This window comes from Radiomyces spectabilis (assembly GCF_025331425.1).
Source record: "Radiomyces spectabilis strain NRRL 2753 chromosome Unknown BYT42scaffold_2, whole genome shotgun sequence".
In the NCBI taxonomy this organism is placed as follows: Eukaryota; Fungi; Mucoromycota; class Mucoromycetes; order Mucorales; family Radiomycetaceae; genus Radiomyces; species Radiomyces spectabilis.
Window position 1 is genome coordinate 1,611,003 of NW_026251927.1, and position 21,927 is coordinate 1,632,929.

At 43.3% G+C, this 21,927-nt stretch overlaps 11 protein-coding genes across 11 annotated transcripts; 3 read left to right on the forward strand and 8 right to left on the reverse strand.

The window, feature by feature from the left end:
* Positions 1-91: 91 nt before the first annotated feature.
* Positions 92-2,916, forward strand: BYT42DRAFT_556591 (glycoside hydrolase family 15 protein). The gene is made up of 6 exons (XM_051566796.1): positions 92-1,296; positions 1,370-1,555; positions 1,631-1,979; positions 2,072-2,323; positions 2,399-2,683; positions 2,767-2,916. Exons 1-6 carry the CDS (start codon positions 172-174, stop codon positions 2,802-2,804), a joined length of 2,235 nt encoding a protein of 744 aa, XP_051427291.1. The 5' UTR covers positions 92-171; the 3' UTR covers positions 2,805-2,916.
* A 379-nt stretch (positions 2,917-3,295) lies between these two features.
* BYT42DRAFT_641844 (uncharacterized protein) lies at positions 3,296-4,305 on the forward strand (the record flags this gene model as incomplete). Its single annotated transcript, XM_051572566.1, has 5 exons — positions 3,296-3,367; positions 3,424-3,669; positions 3,736-3,879; positions 3,952-4,137; positions 4,216-4,305. 5 exons carry the CDS (start codon positions 3,296-3,298, stop codon positions 4,303-4,305), a joined length of 738 nt encoding a protein of 245 aa, XP_051427292.1.
* Positions 4,306-6,606: 2,301 nt separating this feature from the next.
* Positions 6,607-7,061, reverse strand: BYT42DRAFT_542916 (40S ribosomal protein S20; the record flags this gene model as incomplete). Its single annotated transcript, XM_051565639.1, has 2 exons — positions 6,607-6,966; positions 7,050-7,061. The coding sequence occupies 2 exons, from the start codon at positions 7,059-7,061 to the stop codon at positions 6,607-6,609; spliced, it is 372 nt and encodes a 123-aa protein (XP_051427293.1).
* A 349-nt stretch (positions 7,062-7,410) lies between these two features.
* Positions 7,411-8,067, reverse strand: BYT42DRAFT_489604 (peptide methionine sulfoxide reductase B2, chloroplastic; the record flags this gene model as incomplete). Its single annotated transcript, XM_051563948.1, has 5 exons — positions 7,411-7,580; positions 7,648-7,665; positions 7,734-7,814; positions 7,892-7,939; positions 7,998-8,067. The coding sequence occupies 5 exons, from the start codon at positions 8,065-8,067 to the stop codon at positions 7,411-7,413; spliced, it is 387 nt and encodes a 128-aa protein (XP_051427294.1).
* A 279-nt stretch (positions 8,068-8,346) lies between these two features.
* BYT42DRAFT_556600 (uncharacterized protein) lies at positions 8,347-9,438 on the reverse strand. Its single transcript, XM_051566797.1, has one exon. It carries the CDS (start codon positions 9,341-9,343, stop codon positions 8,456-8,458), a length of 888 nt encoding a protein of 295 aa, XP_051427295.1. The 5' UTR covers positions 9,344-9,438; the 3' UTR covers positions 8,347-8,455.
* A 1-nt stretch (position 9,439) lies between these two features.
* On the reverse strand, positions 9,440-11,338 carry BYT42DRAFT_556602 (HECT-like ubiquitin-conjugating enzyme-binding-domain-containing protein). Its single transcript, XM_051566798.1, has 5 exons — positions 10,737-11,338; positions 10,336-10,423; positions 10,049-10,230; positions 9,896-9,986; positions 9,440-9,828 (listed from the first exon to the last, which is right to left on the reverse strand). Exons 1-5 carry the CDS (start codon positions 11,325-11,327, stop codon positions 9,587-9,589), a joined length of 1,194 nt encoding a protein of 397 aa, XP_051427296.1. The 5' UTR covers positions 11,328-11,338; the 3' UTR covers positions 9,440-9,586.
* Positions 11,339-11,603: 265 nt separating this feature from the next.
* On the reverse strand, positions 11,604-14,513 carry BYT42DRAFT_556605 (Rgp1-domain-containing protein). The gene is made up of 10 exons (XM_051566799.1): positions 14,419-14,513; positions 13,931-14,338; positions 13,407-13,847; positions 13,253-13,336; positions 13,012-13,182; positions 12,821-12,949; positions 12,530-12,760; positions 12,327-12,454; positions 12,071-12,257; positions 11,604-11,995 (listed from the first exon to the last, which is right to left on the reverse strand). The coding sequence occupies exons 1-10, from the start codon at positions 14,429-14,431 to the stop codon at positions 11,739-11,741; spliced, it is 2,049 nt and encodes a 682-aa protein (XP_051427297.1). The 5' UTR covers positions 14,432-14,513; the 3' UTR covers positions 11,604-11,738.
* Positions 14,514-15,103: 590 nt separating this feature from the next.
* BYT42DRAFT_191373 (class I glutamine amidotransferase-like protein) lies at positions 15,104-16,241 on the reverse strand. The gene is made up of 6 exons (XM_051562467.1): positions 15,963-16,241; positions 15,763-15,902; positions 15,573-15,702; positions 15,413-15,496; positions 15,232-15,347; positions 15,104-15,160 (listed from the first exon to the last, which is right to left on the reverse strand). The coding sequence occupies exons 1-6, from the start codon at positions 16,027-16,029 to the stop codon at positions 15,113-15,115; spliced, it is 585 nt and encodes a 194-aa protein (XP_051427298.1). The 5' UTR covers positions 16,030-16,241; the 3' UTR covers positions 15,104-15,112.
* Positions 16,242-16,344: 103 nt separating this feature from the next.
* On the forward strand, positions 16,345-17,557 carry BYT42DRAFT_628919 (protein-L-isoaspartate O-methyltransferase). Its single transcript, XM_051572428.1, has 8 exons — positions 16,345-16,436; positions 16,499-16,573; positions 16,632-16,690; positions 16,757-16,809; positions 16,885-17,054; positions 17,109-17,174; positions 17,233-17,329; positions 17,393-17,557. Exons 1-8 carry the CDS (start codon positions 16,420-16,422, stop codon positions 17,438-17,440), a joined length of 585 nt encoding a protein of 194 aa, XP_051427299.1. The 5' UTR covers positions 16,345-16,419; the 3' UTR covers positions 17,441-17,557.
* A 693-nt stretch (positions 17,558-18,250) lies between these two features.
* Positions 18,251-19,075, reverse strand: BYT42DRAFT_471698 (EXS family-domain-containing protein; the record flags this gene model as incomplete). The annotated part of the gene is made up of 4 exons (XM_051563567.1): positions 18,251-18,409; positions 18,473-18,621; positions 18,687-18,853; positions 18,933-19,075. Coding segments are annotated over 4 exons (618 nt in total), but the record flags the coding sequence as incomplete, so codon positions are not given.
* Positions 18,881-21,397, reverse strand: BYT42DRAFT_628931 (SPX domain-containing protein; the record flags this gene model as incomplete). Its single annotated transcript, XM_051572429.1, has 9 exons — positions 18,881-19,317; positions 19,387-19,583; positions 19,860-19,992; positions 20,056-20,103; positions 20,163-20,234; positions 20,492-20,510; positions 20,644-20,778; positions 20,963-21,174; positions 21,296-21,397. 9 exons carry the CDS (start codon positions 21,395-21,397, stop codon positions 19,123-19,125), a joined length of 1,113 nt encoding a protein of 370 aa, XP_051427301.1. The 3' UTR covers positions 18,881-19,122.
* Positions 21,398-21,927: the final 530 nt, after the last annotated feature.

Genomic DNA, 21,927 nt, shown 5'->3' on the forward strand with positions numbered 1-21,927 from the left:
GAATTTATTTTTTCTGCAAGGAGAAACGCAGCCAATGTTCTGCTATTTGAAACAGCCAAAAAAAAAGACTCTTTGCATGTTTGCTTGTTTCTTTCTCTTCTTTTCCTTCAAATCCTTACTTCTACCCATTGGTTAATTTGACTTTCAATTCCTCCTTGTTAAACGTACATAATGTCTAAAGCATACGAGCCCGACCAGGAGAAGACGCGTGAGAAAACGTATGGGTCTGAGTTTGAGACCGAACTCGAAGAGCACCAAAGTCCTATCCAAGAATGTCCCGAAGGCATGCGCTATGTGGCCGATACACGTCGTCAGAAAATGAACCCTGACCATGCCGCAGAAGGTTCCAATGTTGTGAGCACGCGATGCGATATCCGCAACAATGGGTATCTCCCTATCGAAGACTACGGCCTCATTGGTAATATGCGCACTGTCGCACTATGCGGCACAGATGGCTCTATCGACTTCTGTTGCTACCCAAAGTTCGACAGCCCCTCCATTTTTTGCCGCTTATTGGACAAAGACAAAGGTGGTCATTTCTCCATCACTCCCAAAGAGCATACAAGCAATAAGCAACAGTACCTCCCGAACAGCAATATTCTCACTACGCGTTTCCTATCCGAAGAAGGCGTAGCCCAAGTTACGGATTACATGCACGTACCGGAGAAGAACCAACGTGTGTCCACAAAACCATTGTTACCATGGATCATCCGTACGGTAGAAGTGATTCGTGGCAAGGTCCAATTTTCCATGGAATGTTATCCAGCTTTTAATTACGCACAAGACGATCACACGACGAGACTGGAAACATACGAAACGTCTGACGAGCAGAAAGAACGTTTGGCGGCACAAATCTATCCGGAAGATGACACCTCGTACTATGCTTCCAAAAAGAAGGTGGTGTTCGAGTCCAAGAACCTATCCATGGATTTACGTTATATTGTACGTTGTGGCGACTTTGAATGTCCCTTTGTCCAATTCCATGTGGACGACAAAGCCAAAGATGTCGGGTTCAGAGGTCCCGGTGTGTGGGCCGAATTCGAGCTGGAAGAGACTCAGGAAGTGACATTTATCTTGCGTGAACTTCCACCCAAGCCTGAGCCCAATGAAACACCTTTGCAACGACGTTTGCGGCTTTCGTACGATCCACCATTGACCGTGAGTCTTATGGATGCCTTATTCCGGCAAACGACCAATTTCTGGCAATCGTGGGTTTCGCAGAGCACTTACACAGGCCGCTGGCGAGAAAATATCATGCGTAGCGCGCTGACTCTGAAATTACTCTTCTATGAGCCTGTAAGTTGAAACCGCCCCACGAAGAAAGATGATATTGTACTTATTCTAACATGGCCTTTTTCTCTCCCTACAGACAGGCGCCATCGTGGCCTCGCCGACCTTTGGTGTTCCCGAAGCGATTGGTGGTGCCCGTAACTGGGATTACCGCTACGTGTGGATCCGTGATTCCGCTTTCACCATTTATGCCTTGCTGAAACTTGGTTTCACCGAAGAAGCACGCAGCTACATGCGATACATCGAAGCTCGTTGTCAGGATCTGGTAGGCTAAAATAGTTAAAAAGGAAAGAATATGAGTTGAATTAGCCAGAGAGACTGACGGTCATTTGCTATACAGAATGAAGATGGATCACTCAGCATCATGTACAGTATTGACGGTGTGAAGCGGCTGGATGAATATGAATTGAATCATTTGGATGGTTACCGTTCGTCGCGTCCTGTTCGCGTGGGCAACGGAGCCTATGATCATCTTCAATTGGATATTTACGGTGAACTCTTGGACGGTATCTATTTGTACAACAAGTATGGCTCGCCTGTATCGTACGATATGTGGTGTTCCGTCCGTAAACTGGTGGATTATGTCATCAAAAACTGGAATCAGCCTGATATGTCTATTTGGGAAGTACGAGGAAGGAAGCAACACTTTACCTACTCCCTTGTCATGTGTTGGGTAGCCATTGACAGAGGTATGTCACAGAGAAAAGCAAAAAATAGAAGGAGTGTTCCTTGGTTGGTCGATTATTGTTTTTTTTTTTCTCATCAAGAGTTGCTTTTTTAGGTTTACGGTTATCCGAAAAGAGAGTGTTCCCTTGTCCCGATCGAGAATTGTGGGCGGCTACGCGTGATGAAATCTACGAATTGGTGCAAACAAAGTGCTATAATAAGGAACTGAATATCTTTACTCAGAGCATTGAACAACAAGAGGCGCTCGACGCTTCTTGCCTGATCATGCCGCTCGTCTTTTTCACCAGTCCCGTAGACCCTCGTATGCTCAACACTGTTCAGCGTATCTTATTGCCACCGGAAAAGGGTAAGCATTAGGTCTTCTATTTTCTGATACTAGTCAAACATGAAATCACTCAATCATGGATTGGAAAAAAAATAGGTGGTTTGGTAGCCAACGATCTCGTTTTCCGTTACAACTTCTTGACGACGGACGATGGTGTGGGTGGCTTGGAGGGTGCTTTCTCCATGTGTACCTTCTGGCTGGTAGAGGCTTTAACGCGAGCGGGTAAATACGATCGTAAATTGCTAAATCGAGCGGTGGTGATGTTTGAAAAAATGCTGTCGTACGGCAATCATCTCGGCTTGTTTTCAGAGGAAGTGGCTCGATCAGGCGAATTGCTGGGTAACTTCCCGCAAGCATTCACTCATATCTCCTTCATCAGCGGTAAGGCTTTGATTTAAATTGACCAATCGCATGCAAATTTCTGACTTATTTTTGCGCATAATCCACCCTTATTTCTTTTACAGCCGCCTTCAATTTGGACCGTGTGTCATCAAAGAGATAAACATCATTTATGCCTTATTCTTGGGTTGTATCCCTCCCGTCTGATAGGATATAAAGTTCATTTACTGTAAAAATAAAAAGAATAAAAAGCCAATTGTAGTAATTATTCCACAGACCGTAAAAGACTGGCTAGGATAGTATTTTTGTTCCATCACGATTGTGGTCCGCAAGACATGTTAAGAGTTCAGCGGTTTTGGATGGCCGAGGGTCCATCCACATCACTGGATAACGAGAGTTTGAGTTCACAGAGATGACCTGCTCCTTGGAAAAGGAAAACCCTTATTATTATCTCATTGTGATTTAAAAAGGGCTCAATAGAGCGCAACAGGAATGGATCTCCTTTCTTTTTTTCTTCTTCTTGTTTGGTTTAACTTCAAATAATCCTACTGCTTGTACATATCATTCACAATTTTCAGATTTTTATTCTTCTTCTGTTTTATACTCATTTTCACATTACTTGACATATTCCCACTGATTTTTACAATTGACAAAATGAAGTCGGTTCGAGTCTTACTGACACGCAGAAAATTTGATGATCAATATGTACTTGATCTTTATGATCATGTAAGCCGACTTGCTTGAATTTTAGTTACGACCAAATTCCTAACTGACTACTGTAGCTGTCACGCAGAGACTTTCAAGCGGCTGTTGCCTTGTTGAATGACACAGTTCGACGAGCCCCTCCACCCGACAATAAATCGATGTGGTGTGGAACTCTCTTAGCCATCTGGTTACTGACGGCGGCATCCATCTATATGGCATGGTTCCAGCTGCAGAAGGATCCATGGGTACTCCTCGTTCTTCCCGCAGTGATGCTTTGCAGCAGTATCTTGGCGGCATGGAGACATTGCTCATTACAATGCAAGGTAATACATACTATGAGATTTGTTTTTGCCATGCATCTTCTGACTGTGCTTTGTGCTTTGAATTAGTTTGAAAGAGCTGTACTGAAGACGTGTGATCAGATCAACGCCGTGGGGAATATTCGTGGCGCCCATTATCGACTGACCAGGAACGGAGTGCCTGTGAGCAAAAAATCATCTTTCCCATCCAACATCTGCGTCAAACCGATTTATGCAAGTCATCCCATCGAGAAGCAATCTTGTTGGTCTGGGATATTAACACTCCATCCCAATCTATTCATATAGGCAATTCAAATCGATGTCGATGGTCGATACAGTGCCCTTGTTCAACAAACACATAAGGATGTGGGTTCAAAAGATTATGTCAGCTTATTTATCCATGAACCGGCAGTGGCACGCGTGGCATCCGAAAAGTCGCCTGACATGTTCCTGGACGCACCCACCTCAAATCCATTACTTCCACCTTATCATGTAGAGAAATCTTAATCGTCCATTGTATCATTAATCGATGACTCTTACGCTTGTCTTAATATCTTGGTCCTTAATCAGGGTGCCTGCTGTATTTACAGAGGCCGTCAATATCTGAATATCCAAAAGAAAATCGTAGCATTGATGGTTCAAACCTTGCTCATTCAGTAGCATCCATTCATACCTGACTATTAGTGCCATCGTGAATAGTATTAACGAATATCAAAGAAGAAAAAAGACGGAAATTACACCTTTTTAATTCAACGACAGTCTGGTGTCAATACGATCTTTTGAAGATGTTCTAGAAAAATAAATTCCTTTCGCCACCGCCGCATGGCAGACAAATTAATGCATCTATTCAACCAACCCCTCGAAAGGGCGGTGACCCGCGCCTTCTCATCATCCTTTGTCACCGTAACATAGCTTTATCCACGATAATTGCATCGTGTCAGTGAACGCGCGTTGATCCATCAAGATCAAGCTACAGTACGAGCAAAGGCCATACTCACACAGTAATGTGCGCTCTCTCTTTATTATTATTATTATTATTATTATTATTATTCTAACAAGCCGTACACCCGCTGTGCAATGGATGCCACCTGCTACTGGATGCCGCACTCTTGCCTTGAGCGACATTCGTCAGACAAAAAGCCTAACGCAATACGGCATAACCTGGGCGAGACTCTTGATGGAACTTTGGTATATTAATGTCAATACTCTGGCATACCATGAAACACTTTTAATGAACAAAGCAGCACTTATTGACCCCCTCCGTTCTGTCCCGCCCAAGGTTATGATAGATCTACAAAGATGTGTGGGAATGTTGGGTATTTAAAAAAAATGAGTTAGTAAGCTCTTTGGTTGATTCAAATTTCGTTGAGATATTTTACCTTTGATGTTTGATGCAGCAGATACCGAGGGCTTCCCGACAGAAATAAAGAAAGGATACAAATATAAAAAAAAAAGTAAATACAATAGGTGCGTCTGTAAAAACCCCCTAAAAACCCTGTGGGAAAAAAAAGGAGGAAAATACTGCAAGAAGACTATTCACTAAAATACAAAATACATACTACAACTACAAAATAAAATGGTCGGGAAGAAATATCGAAGGCGATACCACGGGCAGCAATCCATATGAGAGGAACCTGGGGAGGACGCGTCAGCGTTTCCCGATGAAAAAGAGAGTCACACACCGACGATGCCTTTGACGACAAAAACCGGTTTGGCCACAATCTGGTGCCCGAACAAAGTAGAAAGGTTTTGGAGGGATGGATGGCTTGAATGGCTTGCCAGGCAAAAGAAAACCGGAGAGAAAACCAAAAGCTAAAGACAGAATAGAGAAAAAGGACAGGTAAATTTTTTCTTGTCGAAAAACGGATAGTCGTATCACACAAAAGGTACCTTTTTTCATAATAATCGAATCGACCGGATCAGATACACGCCATAGTCTGGATGATGGATGATGGATGCAATGATAGTGAGGGATTTTCAGGCAAACAGAAGAGATGCAAAACTAAAGAAGAAGAAAAAATTCGGACAAAAATATGTGATTTTCCATGGATGAAACAATATAGTCACCTCACTGATGCATGAATGATGAGCTACACAGATCGAAGCATATCTGCTCCATGTATCATTCGATTACTGAAGAGAATGAAAGGGCATATACAGTATAACTGACAGATAACCCAAATTAAATGATGCTACAAAACACCAGATCGTCGTATCGTCAATCACCTTTCTTCAAAAAAGAGCTCCACTCACATTTTATGTGAACGGCGACGATGCTCTGTTTGACCACAACTGGTGCAAACGGCATCTTGCTGCTGATTGTTTCGCCTATTATCGTGAAAGTGGGCAGCGAGGCATGGTTAAAAGATGAAAAAAAGGTTTAACAGGTCTTGATAACTTAGTGTAGGATCATGTGATTTACAAAATCGCTAATTTTTCAAAGATTTTAATTATTCTAATCATCAGCAACATTGGTATGGTTGCTACCTGTTATGCATGACCAATGTATCTGATCAGAACCCTTAAAAGCAGCATGTTTCCATTTAACAGAAAGAGAACAGGTCAAAGGCACAATATTAACGATGCAGGGTAGTCGCGCTTGCCTTGCTTTTTTTTTTTTTATCTTTTTTGGGCGGCTACTAATGTGGCTGCAGGTCCAAAATCCAAGCTGCAGGACTCAAATAGATGCACGTCTAGACCCTGGCATCACAGCAAAATAAAAACAAGTGCTTTTTATTTCTCGTGTGAGTTGCAACTCTCTATTATCCAAGCTGTATGACATATTCATCGACATACCAATAGGGCTTGCTGGATATGAGAAAATCATTCATTCATACAATAGGATAAGCCACAATTTATACCACCACCATCATTCACTCTCAAGCCGACAAATAGTTAAGGAACAACGAATGTATGGTACATTTATTTTCCATTAAAAAAAATCAAAGCGTTGATACACATTTAAGCAATGGTAACTTCAACTTCTACACCGGGTTCGATGGAGATGGAGGTGATCTGCTTGACGATCTCGGAGGGAGAGTGCAAGTCGATCAAACGCTTGTGGATTCTCATCTCGTAGCGGTCGAAAGTCTCGGAACCGTTACCACAAGGAGACTTACGGGTGGTGATACGGAGGACCTTGGTGGGCAGACGGACGGGACCCTTGACCTTGAGCTGCTTGTCCTTGGCACGCTGGATAAGATCAGCAGACACCTTTTCCAAGTTCTTGACATTGCGGGAAGTCAAGGTGATACGGATACGGTGGATCTTGGGCTGAGGCTGCTGTTCCTCAAGACCGGGCTTTTGAGTGGCGTTCTTAGCCTGTTATATCAACGAAAAAACACACCACGGTTAGTTTCACGGTTTCCTGCACAAAACCATCTCGCCCAGTAAAAAATACATACGACGTAAGACATTGTTTCTTTTAAAATATCTCTATAGAAAATAAAACGCCATAAAGCATGAGTTTCATTCTTTTCCAACAACACTAAAAGTTACATACCAGCGGTGACCAAGTCAAATGAGAGAAGAAGAAAGTTGCTATGGCTTCCGGCCCCATCCCATCTTTGTGTTTTTTTCCTGCGGACTTTCAAAAATCTCGCCTTGTCCAAGCCACTAAATGTAATGACCTTTTTGTACGCGTCCACCTCACTGTATTCGCATAACATTCTGTCTTTTGCCTTCCCTTTACTGTCAGAAAATATCGACATACTTTTGTTTATAATTGACATATTCCTTTACTTAAACTATATGCCGTGCATATCTCTATTTGTCGTGGAATTTTAAGCTGACGCTGTTGACGCAGTGACGCTCGTCGGTAGGAGTTTTAAAACCTTCGCCTTGGAAAACATGCCCCAGGTGGCCGCCACAGTTGGCACAGCAAATCTCGATGCGTTTCATGCCAAACGTATTATCCTCATGACGAACAATGGCACCTACATCAATGCAGTTTTTGGATGAGAAAATGACAATTTAAACTCGCTAGAGAATGAGAAAACTCACCGGGAATAGCATCAAAAACTAGATGGTTATCCGTAATCGATTTGTGAGTACGATTCCTTGGATCCTCGAGGACTAGATACACTTACATGCAGGCCATCCGCATCCACTGTCGAATTTGGTATCCGAAACATATAAGGGACTATTACATCCGGCACAATGGTACACGCCTGTCAATTGAAAGCACAGTCAGCCAAGGGAGGAGTATTTCTCATTGTGGTGGAAGCTTTTTCTGTTATAAAGATACCTTTCTGATTATGTTTATTGTATTCTCCAGTACCGGGAGGCTCTGTGCCTAACTTCTGCTGTGAGTGGTTTCCATTCAACCTGGGTCTTATTGTCTCATGCCTCACCTTTTTCTCTCAATACTCGAAATTGTTCGGGAGAAAGAATGGCACGCCATTCTGAATCAGACTTTGGCATGGAATTTGACATGGCAATGGCAGAAAAAGTAAAAGGCTTGTAGAGAACTCTTGGGCGAAAGATGGTACGTACAGCGGTAGCTCTCACAATTGACGAGAACATGAAGCTCAAATGGGAACGAAATGAATAATGCAACTATTACGTGAAATTGATTGTATCTCCGACACATTCGTGTCCGCTGATCGATCCACACCCCCGCTTTTTCAAATAGCCTTCAACACTCATCATGAAAAAGTACCGTTTATCTGTATTTTTTTTTTTTTAATATGCTCGTTGTTACAGTTCTGTTATATGTTACTATTACAATAGAAGTTTTCTTTTTATTTACAATGTTGTTACAGTATGGTTACAGTGATGCTATGGTACAATTCGTTGATTTTTAAGGGTTTCATAAATCCACCAGTCGCGATGCAGGACAAGCCATTCGTTCTTTGCGTCGAACCTGTGAAGGTTTGAGGCGATGGGTAAATAAGACTTGCGAGAGATTGGCATTGGCTTCCAGTAACGCATAGGCCGCAGCGCATGAGATGGCATTAATAAAGCGCAAATCAATGATATGGAGCTGGGTAAGGTTGCGGACAAGGTGAAAAATGGATAAATACTCCAATAAATGACACCAGCAAAGACTTAATCGCTGAATACTCGGCAGCCCAACAAACACATTTTTCAAGGTCTGGTTATCCACCCAGCTGCAATAGGACAAATCGAGTTCCACCAGCTGGTTATCACGAGGAAAATAACCTTTAGTCATGGGTTCCAAGTGATTAGGCGCATCAAACGTGGCACATGGCCGGATCATGGTGTTGCTCAGATCAAGTGTGCGCAAATGATGCACGCTGGCTTGACCGAGGGTTTCCAAGGTTTCCGACGATAAATTACAATTCGACAGTAAAACAGTTTGCAGCACATTGACCGAGAGTCGTAATAACCGATTGATCGCTTCGGGTGATACGTTGCAATTTGACAGTCGAAGCACACGCAGACGATTGCATTGCTTTTCGCTGAGTTGAATGAGGTGGTCGTCGCGAACAAATTGGCTGACGGCGGTCAAATCCAGTTCAATTACATGCTGAAGCGCACGGCCGCTCACGTTGACAAACTGGTCTATTTGGCGTTCCGATTCTATTCGCGGCGTATGGTATAACCATTGAAGTGCAATAGCGTACCAAGTTCGGTTGACATGGATCAATGCAGCGTACTCCATCATTGACAGTTTCCCCAGGATCTTGTCAATGAGCTCCATCGGCAAACAATCGAGCATAGAACGGCATGTCATTACAGTTGTACAATATGAAACAAGAGAAATGCATCGACAATGCGTCGGGTTCTTTCTATTGCACTTTTATTTTTACTTTTTTTTTTTTTTTTTTTCCTTTGTATACCCCTACGCTAACAATTTGGCTGGGATGTGTCAGATGATTTTTTTTTGGATCGTCATTCCAGTGAAACCATCAGTGGGCTTATTTTGGCAACCATCAAATCAGGATATATGCAATGATACAAAACGGCCTACCTACTATTAATTTCGATTCACAAATCCAACCGAGAAATTTTGCGTCATCGTCATGGCAGGGTGATTCATGGTTCGCATCGATGACGGCAGCAACTTGGTGGTTTCGCAGATGGCAGTGACCAACTGCCTGCAGTATGCGTCAGGGTACAGTAAATGATCGGCTGTCTTGTCTTTTCCCCATGACAGCAAATGCCGTTGTACAAGAATGTCGTCGTTATGACTGCAATCAAGGTACAGCACTTTCATCACTATACACCAAACAGCGGGCAAAAAAGTCAGTTGCAAACCACGGCAGCAGGTCATTCCCAAACTTACCTCGTTCTTGATAAACAGTCGAGTTTTCGTTCGATGAATCGAGAAATCCTTTGTTGTAAACAACAGTAGTATCCCAATTAAACAGCCATAACTACAAGCAAGAGTGAGCCCCATTTTCAACAACCCCATCCTACCCATGAATGTAGAAAATACCAGTGCATATATTTGGGAACTATTGCGTCCTTGAATGATGAACCGATGTGTTGCATGGACTTTGGCAGCTTCCAATAGATCACATACAAAAAAGTCGATAAATGTGGGCTGATATTTCAAGGATGGTAAGATAGAGACGCAGTATTTGAAGAATTTCGCCGCCAGCAGCTTGATTTCTTCATCTATATTGCACCCACGGAAACAGTTAGTCCAAACCTGTGATGCCAGCCATCAGGGTCCGCAGGAAGTTCTTGCCGGGGTACCTCCTCCTTTTTCCTTCTTCATACCTCGTTGCTCGTATTGTCCCTCACCAATAGGATGACCGCATTGGTTGCAGTTGAACATGATCCACTTGGACATCGTACCTCTATCCCACTAAACAGATATGAGTATCGCACATCATCGCATACAAATAAAGAGAAACAAGAGAAGGAAAAAAATGAATAACTATGTTAAAATAAATGTATGTTCCTGTAGTAGTTTGAATAATGGAGGAGAGATGGACTTTTCTCCTTCAAACTGTTTGAAGAACAAGGTTTGATATTGGATCTTTGTATCGACCAAAAGCGACGAGTACTTAACATCGATGGCCTTCTTGAGATCCGTCAGGGAAAAAACAAAATAATACAAAAGAAATGGGGACGGGAAAGAGAAGAGGAATAAATATTATCAAGAGGATTTCACTTACTTTGACACGAGACGCTAATGGCTTGTCCACCACTACCGCGTCCGAGATGATATTGTCTGGGTGGACGAGAAAATAAGTGGAGCCGACCAATAGTGCGTCTGGACGAGCAAGAATCGGCTGCATCCTTGCACGATGTTCTTCTGGTTTGGTCTCGTGACAGATCCAGCATTCCACCAATTCGTACCAATGCTCTGACGGCAGATCTTTGCACTGGAAGCTTGACGACGTTTGCAAAAGCCGATTCGCGCAGTTACGGCAGTTCATGTGCTGAAAATGACGCACTTCCTTGGCTGGCCACCATTCCTCACTGTCCGGCGAGGCATATGAGGACGACTTGGTTAAAGTCAACTTTACGTCAATAGGTACGCGTTGATTGGCAGTCCGTGTTTCGACTGGTCGCGTAACGACAGGTGGCACGGAAGCCAATGCCACACCAACATCTGAGAAATTAACAACAGGATCGCTGCCAACAAGAAGAACATTATCCTGAACCGTGATCGTGGCCTTGGCTGCTGCTTCGGCATTGACTAACAAAGTAGCACGTAGCACGCCAATATTGGTTAGCTTTTCAGAATAAAAAGGAATCACCATGGTAAGAAAAGCAAGCAAGGGAAAAAGCAAACAAAATTTTCCTTCGGTCTTTTAAAGAGTCATATTTTTGCCCTGATGCGCAAACATATCAGAAGTCGGCATAGAAGCCGATGATGAAGCGTTTTGATTGTTATTTTCACGGTTGTGTGGTGGATACGAGTTTTACTTTACTTTTTAGCCTCACATAGGGTAAGCCTGTCGTAAGCTTGGTGCAAATTATATACTCAAAATTGAAACGCATATTTCAATTTTGATGGCGAGCGGTTCAAAAATCAACCTTGAACTAGGAGTATATGTACAAGAAACGTACAGTGGACCTTTATGTGTAATTTTTATATATAGTGTAATAGTGAGTGGTATGATGATTCCTTTGTTTTTCTGCCGTATTCGTGTTCTACCACAGCCGCACGGCTATGACACAACAAAGGTATGCGGTTGCCCATACAGAGCACGATCCGCCCCGCCGGGAGACCCATACACGCGGATAGGGATTTGACAATCAAAAGTGCTTACTTCTATATCTTGAAGACATTGATAATGTCGATGCTTTTCATCGGTATTAATAGGAATATTTGGTGCAGCCGGAGAGGAGGCGGAAGGTTTGGCTTCAGTGACAGGCGGTTGGATATTCGTGACAAATTGAAATTTCAAATGGTATTGTAGTTTGACTAAAAAATCAACCCCCAGTCATTGCATGAATATGATATGATCATCTCCATTATCAATCGGCAGTGCAAGCTTACCTCCTGTCGTTTGGAACTCGGGTGAAGCAATGGAAGGAATGGGAAGGGAGAAGCTTAATCGCTGATTGTACAGACAAAATGAATGAAACTCGGCGTGGCATTTTCGCGAAACCCGCGCGATATGCTGTGGTTGACGAAGGGCGATGCTAGATTCGACCACCTCCACGCTTTCAAGTAGAATGGATACCTTTTGAAACAGCACGCTCGGTCAATTACCCTATCTTCTCTCATACCCTGTCTGCCATGACCGGTTTACCTTGTACGTGAGTAAAGCCGCCCCATCAAAGTCCAGCACCCCCATCACAGGCTCCCCAAGTCGGTAAGCTGTTTTTATCAGATGAAGCTGGGCCACTCGCTGATTGTTTTTGCACAAGTCATACATTGCTGTAATAAACCAATATTTCGATATCAATAAGAAAGACGGACAAAAACCATACCAGGGCCCGTCCCGTCACCTACCTTTTCGACTGCTATTGGTGATCCTTGATACTATTTGTACACATGTTTTCCGGTAGATATAACCGGGCATATTTTCTTCCTCGTCATCGGTTTGTTCCTTGTCCAGTTTTCGTTCATCGTAGGCATCACTTTCACGTCGGGTAATCTCTTCCACTGAGGATTGATTTTCTGTGCTCTTATCCAAAAGCTCTTCAATGTAATCCATAAAAGACTGGCGTTCCTTTTCATCCTCTGACTCAATATTAACCACTGACCATCCATCACTTATTCATGACAGTTTGTATAGTTTACCTGTTTTGTTGCGCGGTTTATGAGGAGCTTTCGGCTTTTTATCGGTTTCTCCAAAGCTCTGAATGGCCGCTTCGTCTTTGTACCAAACGACCGGGTTCATGAGATCATAGATCGGCCTTGATCCATCCTCTACAAATGACAGAGTTGGTTCGATGCTTTTTCATATTGGTCAGTTTCCTTTTTAAGCTTACCACAGACATGGTTCAGTACACGAAATCGAATCTGTACTACCTGGCCCTGTGGTTGCATTCCAGGACGTGCGTTGGACCGCTGTGTGCCAATGATCAAATAATAATTGAATCGAATAGATTTGCCTCGGTGGGTAGGCGGAATATCGTTGGGTAGCTTCAGCTTATAGGAGACTGCCAACATTGGAAAGATGAATAAATTCCCTTCCCTTCTTTCTTTCAGGTGGCATGACCTTGGACTTACATTTTTTAGTCTCTCCAGGTGCTAAATCCAGATCGACAAACAGAATGGAAGGCGGAGTAGAGAAGACGGGCGTGCTACGGGCACCTGAGCATAGCATAAGCACCATGACACATATATCTTTCTCCAGATCCCAGTTGTCTCAATAAAAAATTACCTAGTATTTGGGACTGTTGATCCGGTTTGGTCAGCATCAAGCCTCCTCCTCCTCCACCAAAACCGGAACCCTGTGGCCGATACATGGTCCGATTTTTTAGTGGCGCGAATTCGCTGTTGTTGATTAGCGTAGGATCGACAATGAAGTGACCGACCACTTGGGCAAATCCCATCAGTAAGTGCTCGCTCTTTTTCAACAGTGGAGGGGTGGAGGGTGCTTTGACCAGGTACGATAATCGTCGTGTATTGAGCGAAGAAGGCGGCTGGTTGGCTGTATAGGGATTGGAGGCGAGTGAATCGATCGAGCTTCGTCGACTCACATCGTAAGGTTCTCTTTGGTATGAATGGAGAACCTCAGTGCTGGATCTCGGGGTATCGTTGGAACCAAGTTCAATGGATATTGGTGTTCCGTCTGCATGATTCCGTTTCAAATCCTCATTATCTATACTAACGAATGAATAGATGCTGCGACAAATAAAACTATCGTATTTCCGTGTACAGATATCACAGAGCGTGTAGTTCTACCTTGCAAAGCATAACTGGTCCTTGTCGGTGCTGCAGTGTAGACCTCGGATTCTTCTTTTGTTGGATAGCCCGTGAAGAAAGCAAAAGTGGATGACGCAAGCGAGCTCAGCGACCGTGTCTTGCTTTGCTCGTTTGGTAGCGATGCATCCATGTCTGGTTGAGGTGCTGGTGCTTTTGACATGTCAACCGAGGATACGGATTGGGAGCGACTGTGATGAAACGAGGTTCCTGTGTTGGGCGGAGGGGATTGGTGACGTGTGCCGGGACGTTTCGTATGAATGGACGAAGGTGACGACGTGGATGCGCTCGGTCCTTTGGATAGTTTCGGCAATGGATTGCTGAATGCAATGACGCAAGAAAGAGTTTCGCCCGCATAAAAAACGGCACCTTGTGAAAAGGTAGTGGTGACTATAAAAAAGAAAATGGGGACAAATAAGACATGAGGATGGTGGAGCCTTGGTACGCTCAAGGACGAAAGTTTTGGTTACCCAGAATACTCATTGCAAAGGAGGCAGCAATGGGGACAAGTCTGAATCGTTTCTTTTGGCCGAATGGGAATCAACGTCAATGGTGGACAAGCAGGCGTTCACCAAAAAAAGGCCCGCTGAAAAACCTCAAAAAAGTCATTTGCCAACTTCGGGGATTGAATCCTGCACTGATCAATCCATGGTCGCCTCAGCGATTGTTATATATTTCAAGTGATATTGGGCTTCGCAGAGACGCTAATCAATCTTCATATTAATGAATATTTTAAGGCGTGGGCCTTTTAGGTTGAGCTAGACAGCAACGAGGAAGGGTCATTGAGAAAGCGTCGGTTGTACAAGTTCGCGTAGGATCGCCAACCTACTACTCATTTCTTGACTTTTTCATTGGACGCTAAACCGCCAAGCAATGACGCGTGTCATCGTACGCTTAAAAAGACGTTTAAACACAGAGCTCTCACGAGAAGACCATATTCAACAATGCTATGAATTTAACACATGCAGATGGATACACATCACACCCCTACCACTATTTTGTGAGAAATGGTTCCTCACACTGCCAACCATGCGAAAAACATTGTACAGAAATTTGTGCAAAGGTTGTGCAAATGCAGAACTTGATACGTTCAGCACGCTTCTCTGCTTTGTTCAGGTTATGTTTTTATTTCCGTTTCCAACTTTGAAGAGAAGATTCAAATATTTACAGCGTAGAGGCGGTCAGCATTTCCTGTTTCAATTTTTCAACAACCTGCGAATGGACATACCAGTGTCAGTAAAAAGCACAACTATTGCCACGGTCATGTTGAGCTGCTCTCTTACCTGTTTATCCAAAAGCTGTTCCACGATCGTCAAAGCAAATAGCATGGCGGTGCCGGGACCACGGCTGGTGATAACATTCTGATCCACCACGACGCGATCCTCGCTGTACTTGTAGACTACAATAACCCATTGTCAGAGTCAATGGCTTATATTTACGGGTTATAAAATACTGCATATATACCATCTGTTAATTGGTCCTTCACACCAGGATAAGATGTTACTTTGTGGCCTTCGGGAATCTTGGCGGCTTTAGCAACCAATGTACCTTTGTTCAAAGAAACGTCAGTCTGTTTGTCACCATAGAAGGGAAAAAAAAATGACACGGGGTGGTCTGTGCTTACCAGCGCAAATAAAAGCCACGATCTTTTGCTTCTCATACAATAGAGAAATAATATCTTGGACCTCAACATTGTCTTTCATGGTGTTGGCACCGGGAGCACCTCCGGGGATAACGGCTGCCTCATAATCAGACTGGAGGAAATTAAATGAGTATCCGAGCAACACAACTACATCACTAGGTTATCAACTTACGCGATTCCAGCTTTGACCTTCGTGTTCGAGGAGAACATCGGGTACAATCTTCACTTTGCGGCTGCATTCCGCATAGGTACCGTGAGCCAATTGAACACCCACAACAGTTACGTCGAGCTGTGCACGACGCAAGACGTCGACTGTGATGCATTTCCTTGTTAGCTTTTCTTCAGACTGTCATTTCTGTGGAGAGTGCTTGCCTGTGATGGTAAATTCCATTTCCTCGGTGCCATCGGCCAAAAATACAATCACTTTTTTACCGGACATTGTGTTGATATAGTAAAATGAAAGAGAGTTGTAGTTGTTGATAGGAAGAATCAAGTCCAACGCAACGGATGAGTTTCCGAGTTCGAGTCAAGCGCAAGCGTGTTATTGACGTCATTGGCAATTTTGGTTTCACACCGATTCATGCATCGACAGAGTCACAAAGCGATTGGGCACACTTTTTTTTGACAGACTATATTTTCTTTTAGTTTTCTCCAAATTTCTCATCATGTCCTGGTTATCCTCTGGTAATTCATTAGCAGCTTGTCAATTGATGATCACTCGCTAATCTTTTTGTCTGGATCGACGTTTTCTGTAGGAGCAACGAACGCTGAACTCGTAGAAAATCTGGCACAAAATGCCATATTATCAAGCAAGCGTGTCTATGAAGCCATGAAAGCCGTAGACAGGTAATATTTTACGTAAACTCAATGAAAGAATCGGGTTTGCTTACCAATACGCGAATCCATAGACGAGATTACAGCCGTCAGTATCCATACGAAGACTCTCCGCAGTCGATTGGCTACGGAGCCACTATTTCGGCGCCGTAAGTACGAAAGCATGACTCCGATCGAACGCTGTTTCACGTTTATATTCTCGAATAGCCACATGCATGCATATGCATTGGAGAATCTTCAGGGTTATTTAAAGCCGGGAATGCGAGGTAAAGCCTGGTTATAACCTCTTACATTCTCGCAAATACGTGGTAGTAAATAAGGAACGTGTTTAGCCTTGGACGTGGGATCAGGATCAGGTTATTTGACGGCTTGCATGGCTAAAATGGTAAATCAATCTTACAACTGGACAGTCTAAAGAAAAGCATATTACGATAATTGACTTGCTCCCTTGGTTTTCTAGGTCGGAAAGGAAGGCCGAGTAGTTGGCATCGATCATATCGATGGATTAGTGGAAGCATCGATTCGTAACGTCTCCAAAAACGACAAGGAACTGCTTGACAATGGCAATATCAAGCTCGTTGTCGGCGATGGCAGAGAAGGCTATGTTGAAGATGCACCTTATGATTGCATGTAAGGACAAGAATTCAAATTTTTGGAGCAGCATCTCACGTTTTCCCCCTTAAGACATGTCGGTGCGGCTGCTGCAGGGCGTCCGGAAAAGCTTTTAAGCCAATTAAAGGCACCTGGAAGGTATAGATCATGTGCAAGAAATGGTCCATTTTCTTATTGTTAAGGGTTGTCCGGTCAGATTATTTGCGCCGGTGGGCGAAAGCCAACAATCGATCATGGTATATGATAAGAAGGAAGACGGAACTATTGCCGAAAAGAAATGGTTAAGCGTCATGGTAAGTGCAAAAGATTAGGAAATAAAAGCGACATTGGATCAAATGACAACGCTTGTTCTGCAGTATGTTCCGCTGACAGATCCGGAATTCCAATTGACAAGGGGATTGTGAAAAAGTGATCTCGAGATTATCCAGAGGCAATAAAAATCGACAATCTATGATGAAATTAGACGCGCTGGATAGTTGAGTAGAAGAGGTCATTAAAAGGAATGGACTAACGGATGGACAGGGCTGGAATATGATATTTATATGGACAACACAAATCATGTTATACAATGCGATTTCGACCCATTCTAAAATTTGTAACAGATGAGTAAGACAAAAATTGATTCGATCATACATGCGAGGGATGCTATATATGCTTAAATAAAAAGGGGGTTTCTACGAATGAGTCTATTTGGCATGGATGTCTTCTTCACTGTCTTCGTCGTCATCGTCATCATCATCGTCCTCCTCCGCGAGTTCATGGATGTCATGATCCGGCTCGGTATCGCTTCGTTCGGTTTCCGTCAGGTACCGAATCTGTTCAAGCACATTGCCAAGAGCAGAAGGTTGACGTCCAAGGGGCTTTCGAATATTATCTAGCGTCGCTTCTTCTTGATCATGCTTATTTTCGAAATCTCGGCGACCATAGAATGTGTCGTCAAAGGACACGGGCTGGATAGTGTTACGTCGTGTGACGGTGGGCGTTTCTGTCATGGAATCCGCTATCGCCACGGCTTCGCTGGGTTCCATCGGCAATTGAATGGCGCCTTCTTCGTCATGAGCCACCTTGGCTGTATCAATCAATACAAACGGTAACGGAATCTCTTTGATAGCGTGATAGTTGCCGCAATTATTGAGATGCTGTAGAAGGAAAAAGGAACCCAGTTAATTAAATGTTTGCGTCTGATACACAGTTAGTCCGAATTCTCGGCTTGCCTCATTTTCAAGACGGAAAAAGTTCCACTGCAGACGACGGCCGGCCTCCAAAGCCGCCGAGATAAAAGCAAGCAATTGTCCATCGAGGCGAAGACCGGCCGCATTGATGGTCCACGCAAACCGTAACATGATATTGATCGGGATGGCAGCGTAATAAGTCTAATAATTAAAGAGTATGAGGCATCATTACCAAAAAAATTAGTCATCAATGTGAATGCTTACCCAGCTGGCAAACACTAATTCGTCGCGCAACAGGAAATGCTGACTGTTGGGTTGAAGTAAGCCCCAATCCATCTTGATATCCCAAATCGAGGTGTAGGAAGAGTTCAGGATACTGGACAAAACCCAAGCAACATCCATGATACCAGAAGCTAAAGCACATACCATTGGTCAACCTCTTATCGCCTTTTCTTATCTATCGTCCAATGCAACTTACGATACGATCTTCGAAAACCAGTGATCATGGTAGCTAATATACTGGTGGTATATTTTACACCGTTCACCAAATGTACTTTCTGCCTCGAATCTTGATAGCGGCGTATACATTGCAGCAAACGCCACCATGGTGGTAAAGATGCCACAAACGGTGTAATCAACATTGTGCTAACCGGACATTGGACATCTACAGTAGCGAATTAAAGTGCATCAGTTAAAAAAAATGCATCCTGTGCCGTCCAGAGACATACCTAAATCGGTCCAATGCCGCCAGTAAGCACAGAAAAAGTAACCCAATGTCCAGAAAGAGTACGACAAACTATTCAGTTCATCAGCGATAAAAAAATCACGAAACTCTACAGGGTAACAGTAGCTGAGAACAATGCGGCCCTACAAGGAATTGATGAGTACGAATCCTCCATTTCCTGTATCCACCATTAAGCAGTTACCAAAGCAACACCTAGCCATTTTCTGGAAGAATAGTATAGAATAGAGAATGGACAAAGCATAATGGCAAGGAGTAGAATGACAAGGAAAAGTGGACACAGCTCCGAGGGAACGGCTGGAGCCAAGGTTTGTGAAAAATCCAGGTACACAATAAAGGAGACGATCAATAACATGAGGGCGGGTAACTATAAGGTAGGAAAATGCGTTGATGAGGAAACACGCAAGCCAGGGATTGTTCAGAGTTTATCTGTTACCTCTGCAAATTCGTGGTAATCCAAGTTGTCTCTTGGATTTAATTCAAAAATAAACTTGTAGTTGATTCGAGATTTCGTCCAGACAAGTAGGTTGACGGAAAATCCAAGGGCGAACAAGATGGGCAGAGCAATGCAGGCATAGATTTGAAGGTTATAATACATGTAGGGTAATTTTTCTGGCGTGCCTTGATCGGAGGCTGTGGCAAACCATCAGTGTTACAAAATTATACATGTATTGGACGACGGATGCTGCGGCACTCGTTTTTTAAAACCTACCAATTTGATATACACGAAGTAATAAAGCGAGCACCAGACCAAGATAAAATCCAACACGCCAGGTATTGGAGGTGTAAGTCTATAAGCGTAGCAATAAATCGCATTAAAACCGACATGTCGCTCACTGGCTGCAACGGGTGAAATCTACGTTACCTCGTCCTGTTCAGGCACGCGCAATTTGGCCATGCCTCTTCTACGTCGACCATCCGCAAATTCATTGATAAATAAGGTCTCGGTTTTTTCAATAACGTCTTCCAAGTCTTCCGTGTTCACCCAATGAAACTTTTTCAGTTTTTGCATGTAAAGCGTGCTTGCTTTCCATCCCGCCGTCTATTATCCGTACACATGAATCACGGAATCATTCGTCGTCCATTGAGCTTCTTTTTTTCCTACCTTGTCAAACTTTTTAAGGATTTTCTGGAAACCCGTAAAATTAAGTTCCTATGATGTCTTTTTTTGTTAGTAAAAAATAATCAACAGACAGTTGTTTTAGGTATTACCTTGTAAGACTTGAGGAGCTCCAAGCTGCGATAATATTCAGTAATTGCTTTTTTTAATCGGCTTCGAGCGACCTAGTGATTCAAATAAAAGTGAGTGATGCAATATGCATATGGGAATGCAATAGGGGTGCTATTACGTTATAGCTCATATGATGGGCGGTATAATGAACAGGCCTTGATGCATCCGACGCAGCAGCATGATGATTTGATTTTTTGAACCAATGAAGAGGGTTGAAACGTTGCTCATATGATGCCATATCCAAGGGCTACATATCTCACTGTTAAAAAAATGCATTGGACTACTGCGGATAACTTTTCGGCATACATACTCCCATATCCGATAGCTGACTTGCATAATCCGTAATTAATTTGATTTGCATTTTCAACGCTTGAAGTTTCGTTTTGGCTTCCTGCTCTTTCTCTATAGCAACCAATCCCAATCAAAACATTAGTTATTACCATGCCATTCGATCATGCAAACAAGGGGAAAGAACTTTTTCTTTTTTGATTACCATTGTAAAAGCGAGAAATCTTTCCCAGGTCGTCATCCAGAGCAGTAAAAAACATGCGTTCGGGCTCACTTGCATGAAGCAGCACCTGATCCAGCAATGATGCTCTGTTGTGCAGTGACACTGATAGACCCAATGCATTCCCATAATCAAAGCAGAGGAAAAAAAATTTCAAAGAAAAAAAAATGAGTTTCTTTTACGTTCCAGTAGAGACTGAAAACTTCCTACTCACTTGGCCGATACCTTTGCCGATGCGCTTCATTACCGTCTTTTGAGAATCGTAGCGACAACTTTCGAATGACGTCTTTAGCCAAGTTGGAAGGTCGTTTACGTATGGGGTCCGAGCTTAGAATGGCCGGCGATGTATTTTGGCGCATCACACCTGGCCACGGTTCGCGATCATAGTAATCTGCACTATTTTCGGCTTCACTGTCGGTGTCGAGTTGTTGAAGAATGGCTTGATCGAGTTTGATGGCGGCGGTGTCTTCATGCGTTTTGCGAAACTATGGTATTTATTTTCGTGTTGGCCAAAGAAAATGGCAGGTAGAATTTCTCCGTGAGCCCGCAGAAAAAAATGGGTGATGCAAAAAACCAGACAGGATGTTTGAAAATGAAAGGCATTACCTTTTCTACTGCTTTGAGCTTTTTTTTTAATCCTTTATAATTTATATAGGCCTTTCTCCATTCTGGGACACTGTGTGTCTCCAGCTGTTTAGCGAACTTCATGCTCTTTGTATGTTTTACTTAAAGGGCCGTCGCTGGATGGCTGAGCTTCATCCGCCTTTTTTAATGAAAAAGGAATACAAACTTTTTCCGACTCGATATTTATACGCAATTTGAATCTCGACCTAGCCATAAACTCACGCTTCTACACGAGTTCCGTCAGGAAAAAACCCTCTCCGACATTCATCCCGTTTCTGTAATTTTCTTGCAACTTGGAGCGTTGCCAAGACCTCCTTTCAAATGTCCATGTCATCAAAACTGTGCACCCGTCACTTGGCAAATTCCCCATGCTTGTCGATCTATAACCTAGGAAATAAATACAACAACATCAACCAAATGATCTGGGGTTTAATCACCTGAGTGGTTGCAAATCAAGCAGAGCATTTAGAAATATTCTATCGATCATCACAGGCCAGAATCTGAGTTTATGATATGGTGAGGCATGTGCCACAAGATAACGACGGATTGGCTTCTATTTCGGTCAATTCCGTCAATTCAAAGCGGAGCCAGTCTCAATGGCTCATGTCTAGTTT

What these genes read in the sequence shown, in the direction of transcription:
- BYT42DRAFT_556591 (XM_051566796.1), top strand. Translation starts at nt 172, where the DNA reads ATGTCTAAAGCATACGAGCCCGACCAGGAGAAGACGCGTGAGAAAACG. An exon ending in TTGGGTAGCCATTGACAGAG is followed by an intron (nt 1,980 to 2,071) that starts GTATGTCACAGA and finishes TTGCTTTTTTAG; the next exon opens with GTTTACGGTTATCCGAAAAG. An exon ending in TCATATCTCCTTCATCAGCG is followed by an intron (nt 2,684 to 2,766) that starts GTAAGGCTTTGA and finishes TTTCTTTTACAG; the next exon opens with CCGCCTTCAATTTGGACCGT.
- BYT42DRAFT_556600 (XM_051566797.1), bottom strand. Translation starts at nt 9,343, where the DNA reads ATGACATGCCGTTCTATGCTCGATTGTTTGCCGATGGAGCTCATTGAC.
- BYT42DRAFT_556602 (XM_051566798.1), bottom strand. Translation starts at nt 11,327, where the DNA reads ATGGTGATTCCTTTTTATTCTGAAAAGCTAACCAATATTGGCGTGCTA. An exon ending in CATTAGCGTCTCGTGTCAAA is followed by an intron (nt 10,424 to 10,736) that starts GTAAGTGAAATC and finishes ATATCTGTTTAG; the next exon opens with TGGGATAGAGGTACGATGTC. An exon ending in GACTGTTTATCAAGAACGAG is followed by an intron (nt 9,829 to 9,895) that starts GTAAGTTTGGGA and finishes TTTGGTGTATAG; the next exon opens with TGATGAAAGTGCTGTACCTT.
- BYT42DRAFT_556605 (XM_051566799.1), bottom strand. An exon ending in ACCTGGAGAGACTAAAAAAT is followed by an intron (nt 13,183 to 13,252) that starts GTAAGTCCAAGG and finishes CAATGTTGGCAG; the next exon opens with TCTCCTATAAGCTGAAGCTA. An exon ending in TGTACTGAACCATGTCTGTG is followed by an intron (nt 12,950 to 13,011) that starts GTAAGCTTAAAA and finishes TGTCATTTGTAG; the next exon opens with AGGATGGATCAAGGCCGATC.
- BYT42DRAFT_191373 (XM_051562467.1), bottom strand. Translation starts at nt 16,029, where the DNA reads ATGTCCGGTAAAAAAGTGATTGTATTTTTGGCCGATGGCACCGAGGAA. An exon ending in GAAGGACCAATTAACAGATG is followed by an intron (nt 15,348 to 15,412) that starts GTATATATGCAG and finishes GGGTTATTGTAG; the next exon opens with TCTACAAGTACAGCGAGGAT. An exon ending in AACAGCTTTTGGATAAACAG is followed by an intron (nt 15,161 to 15,231) that starts GTAAGAGAGCAG and finishes GTCCATTCGCAG; the next exon opens with GTTGTTGAAAAATTGAAACA.
- BYT42DRAFT_628919 (XM_051572428.1), top strand. An exon ending in GGAGCCACTATTTCGGCGCC is followed by an intron (nt 16,574 to 16,631) that starts GTAAGTACGAAA and finishes ATTCTCGAATAG; the next exon opens with CCACATGCATGCATATGCAT. An exon ending in AGAAATGGTTAAGCGTCATG is followed by an intron (nt 17,330 to 17,392) that starts GTAAGTGCAAAA and finishes CTTGTTCTGCAG; the next exon opens with TATGTTCCGCTGACAGATCC.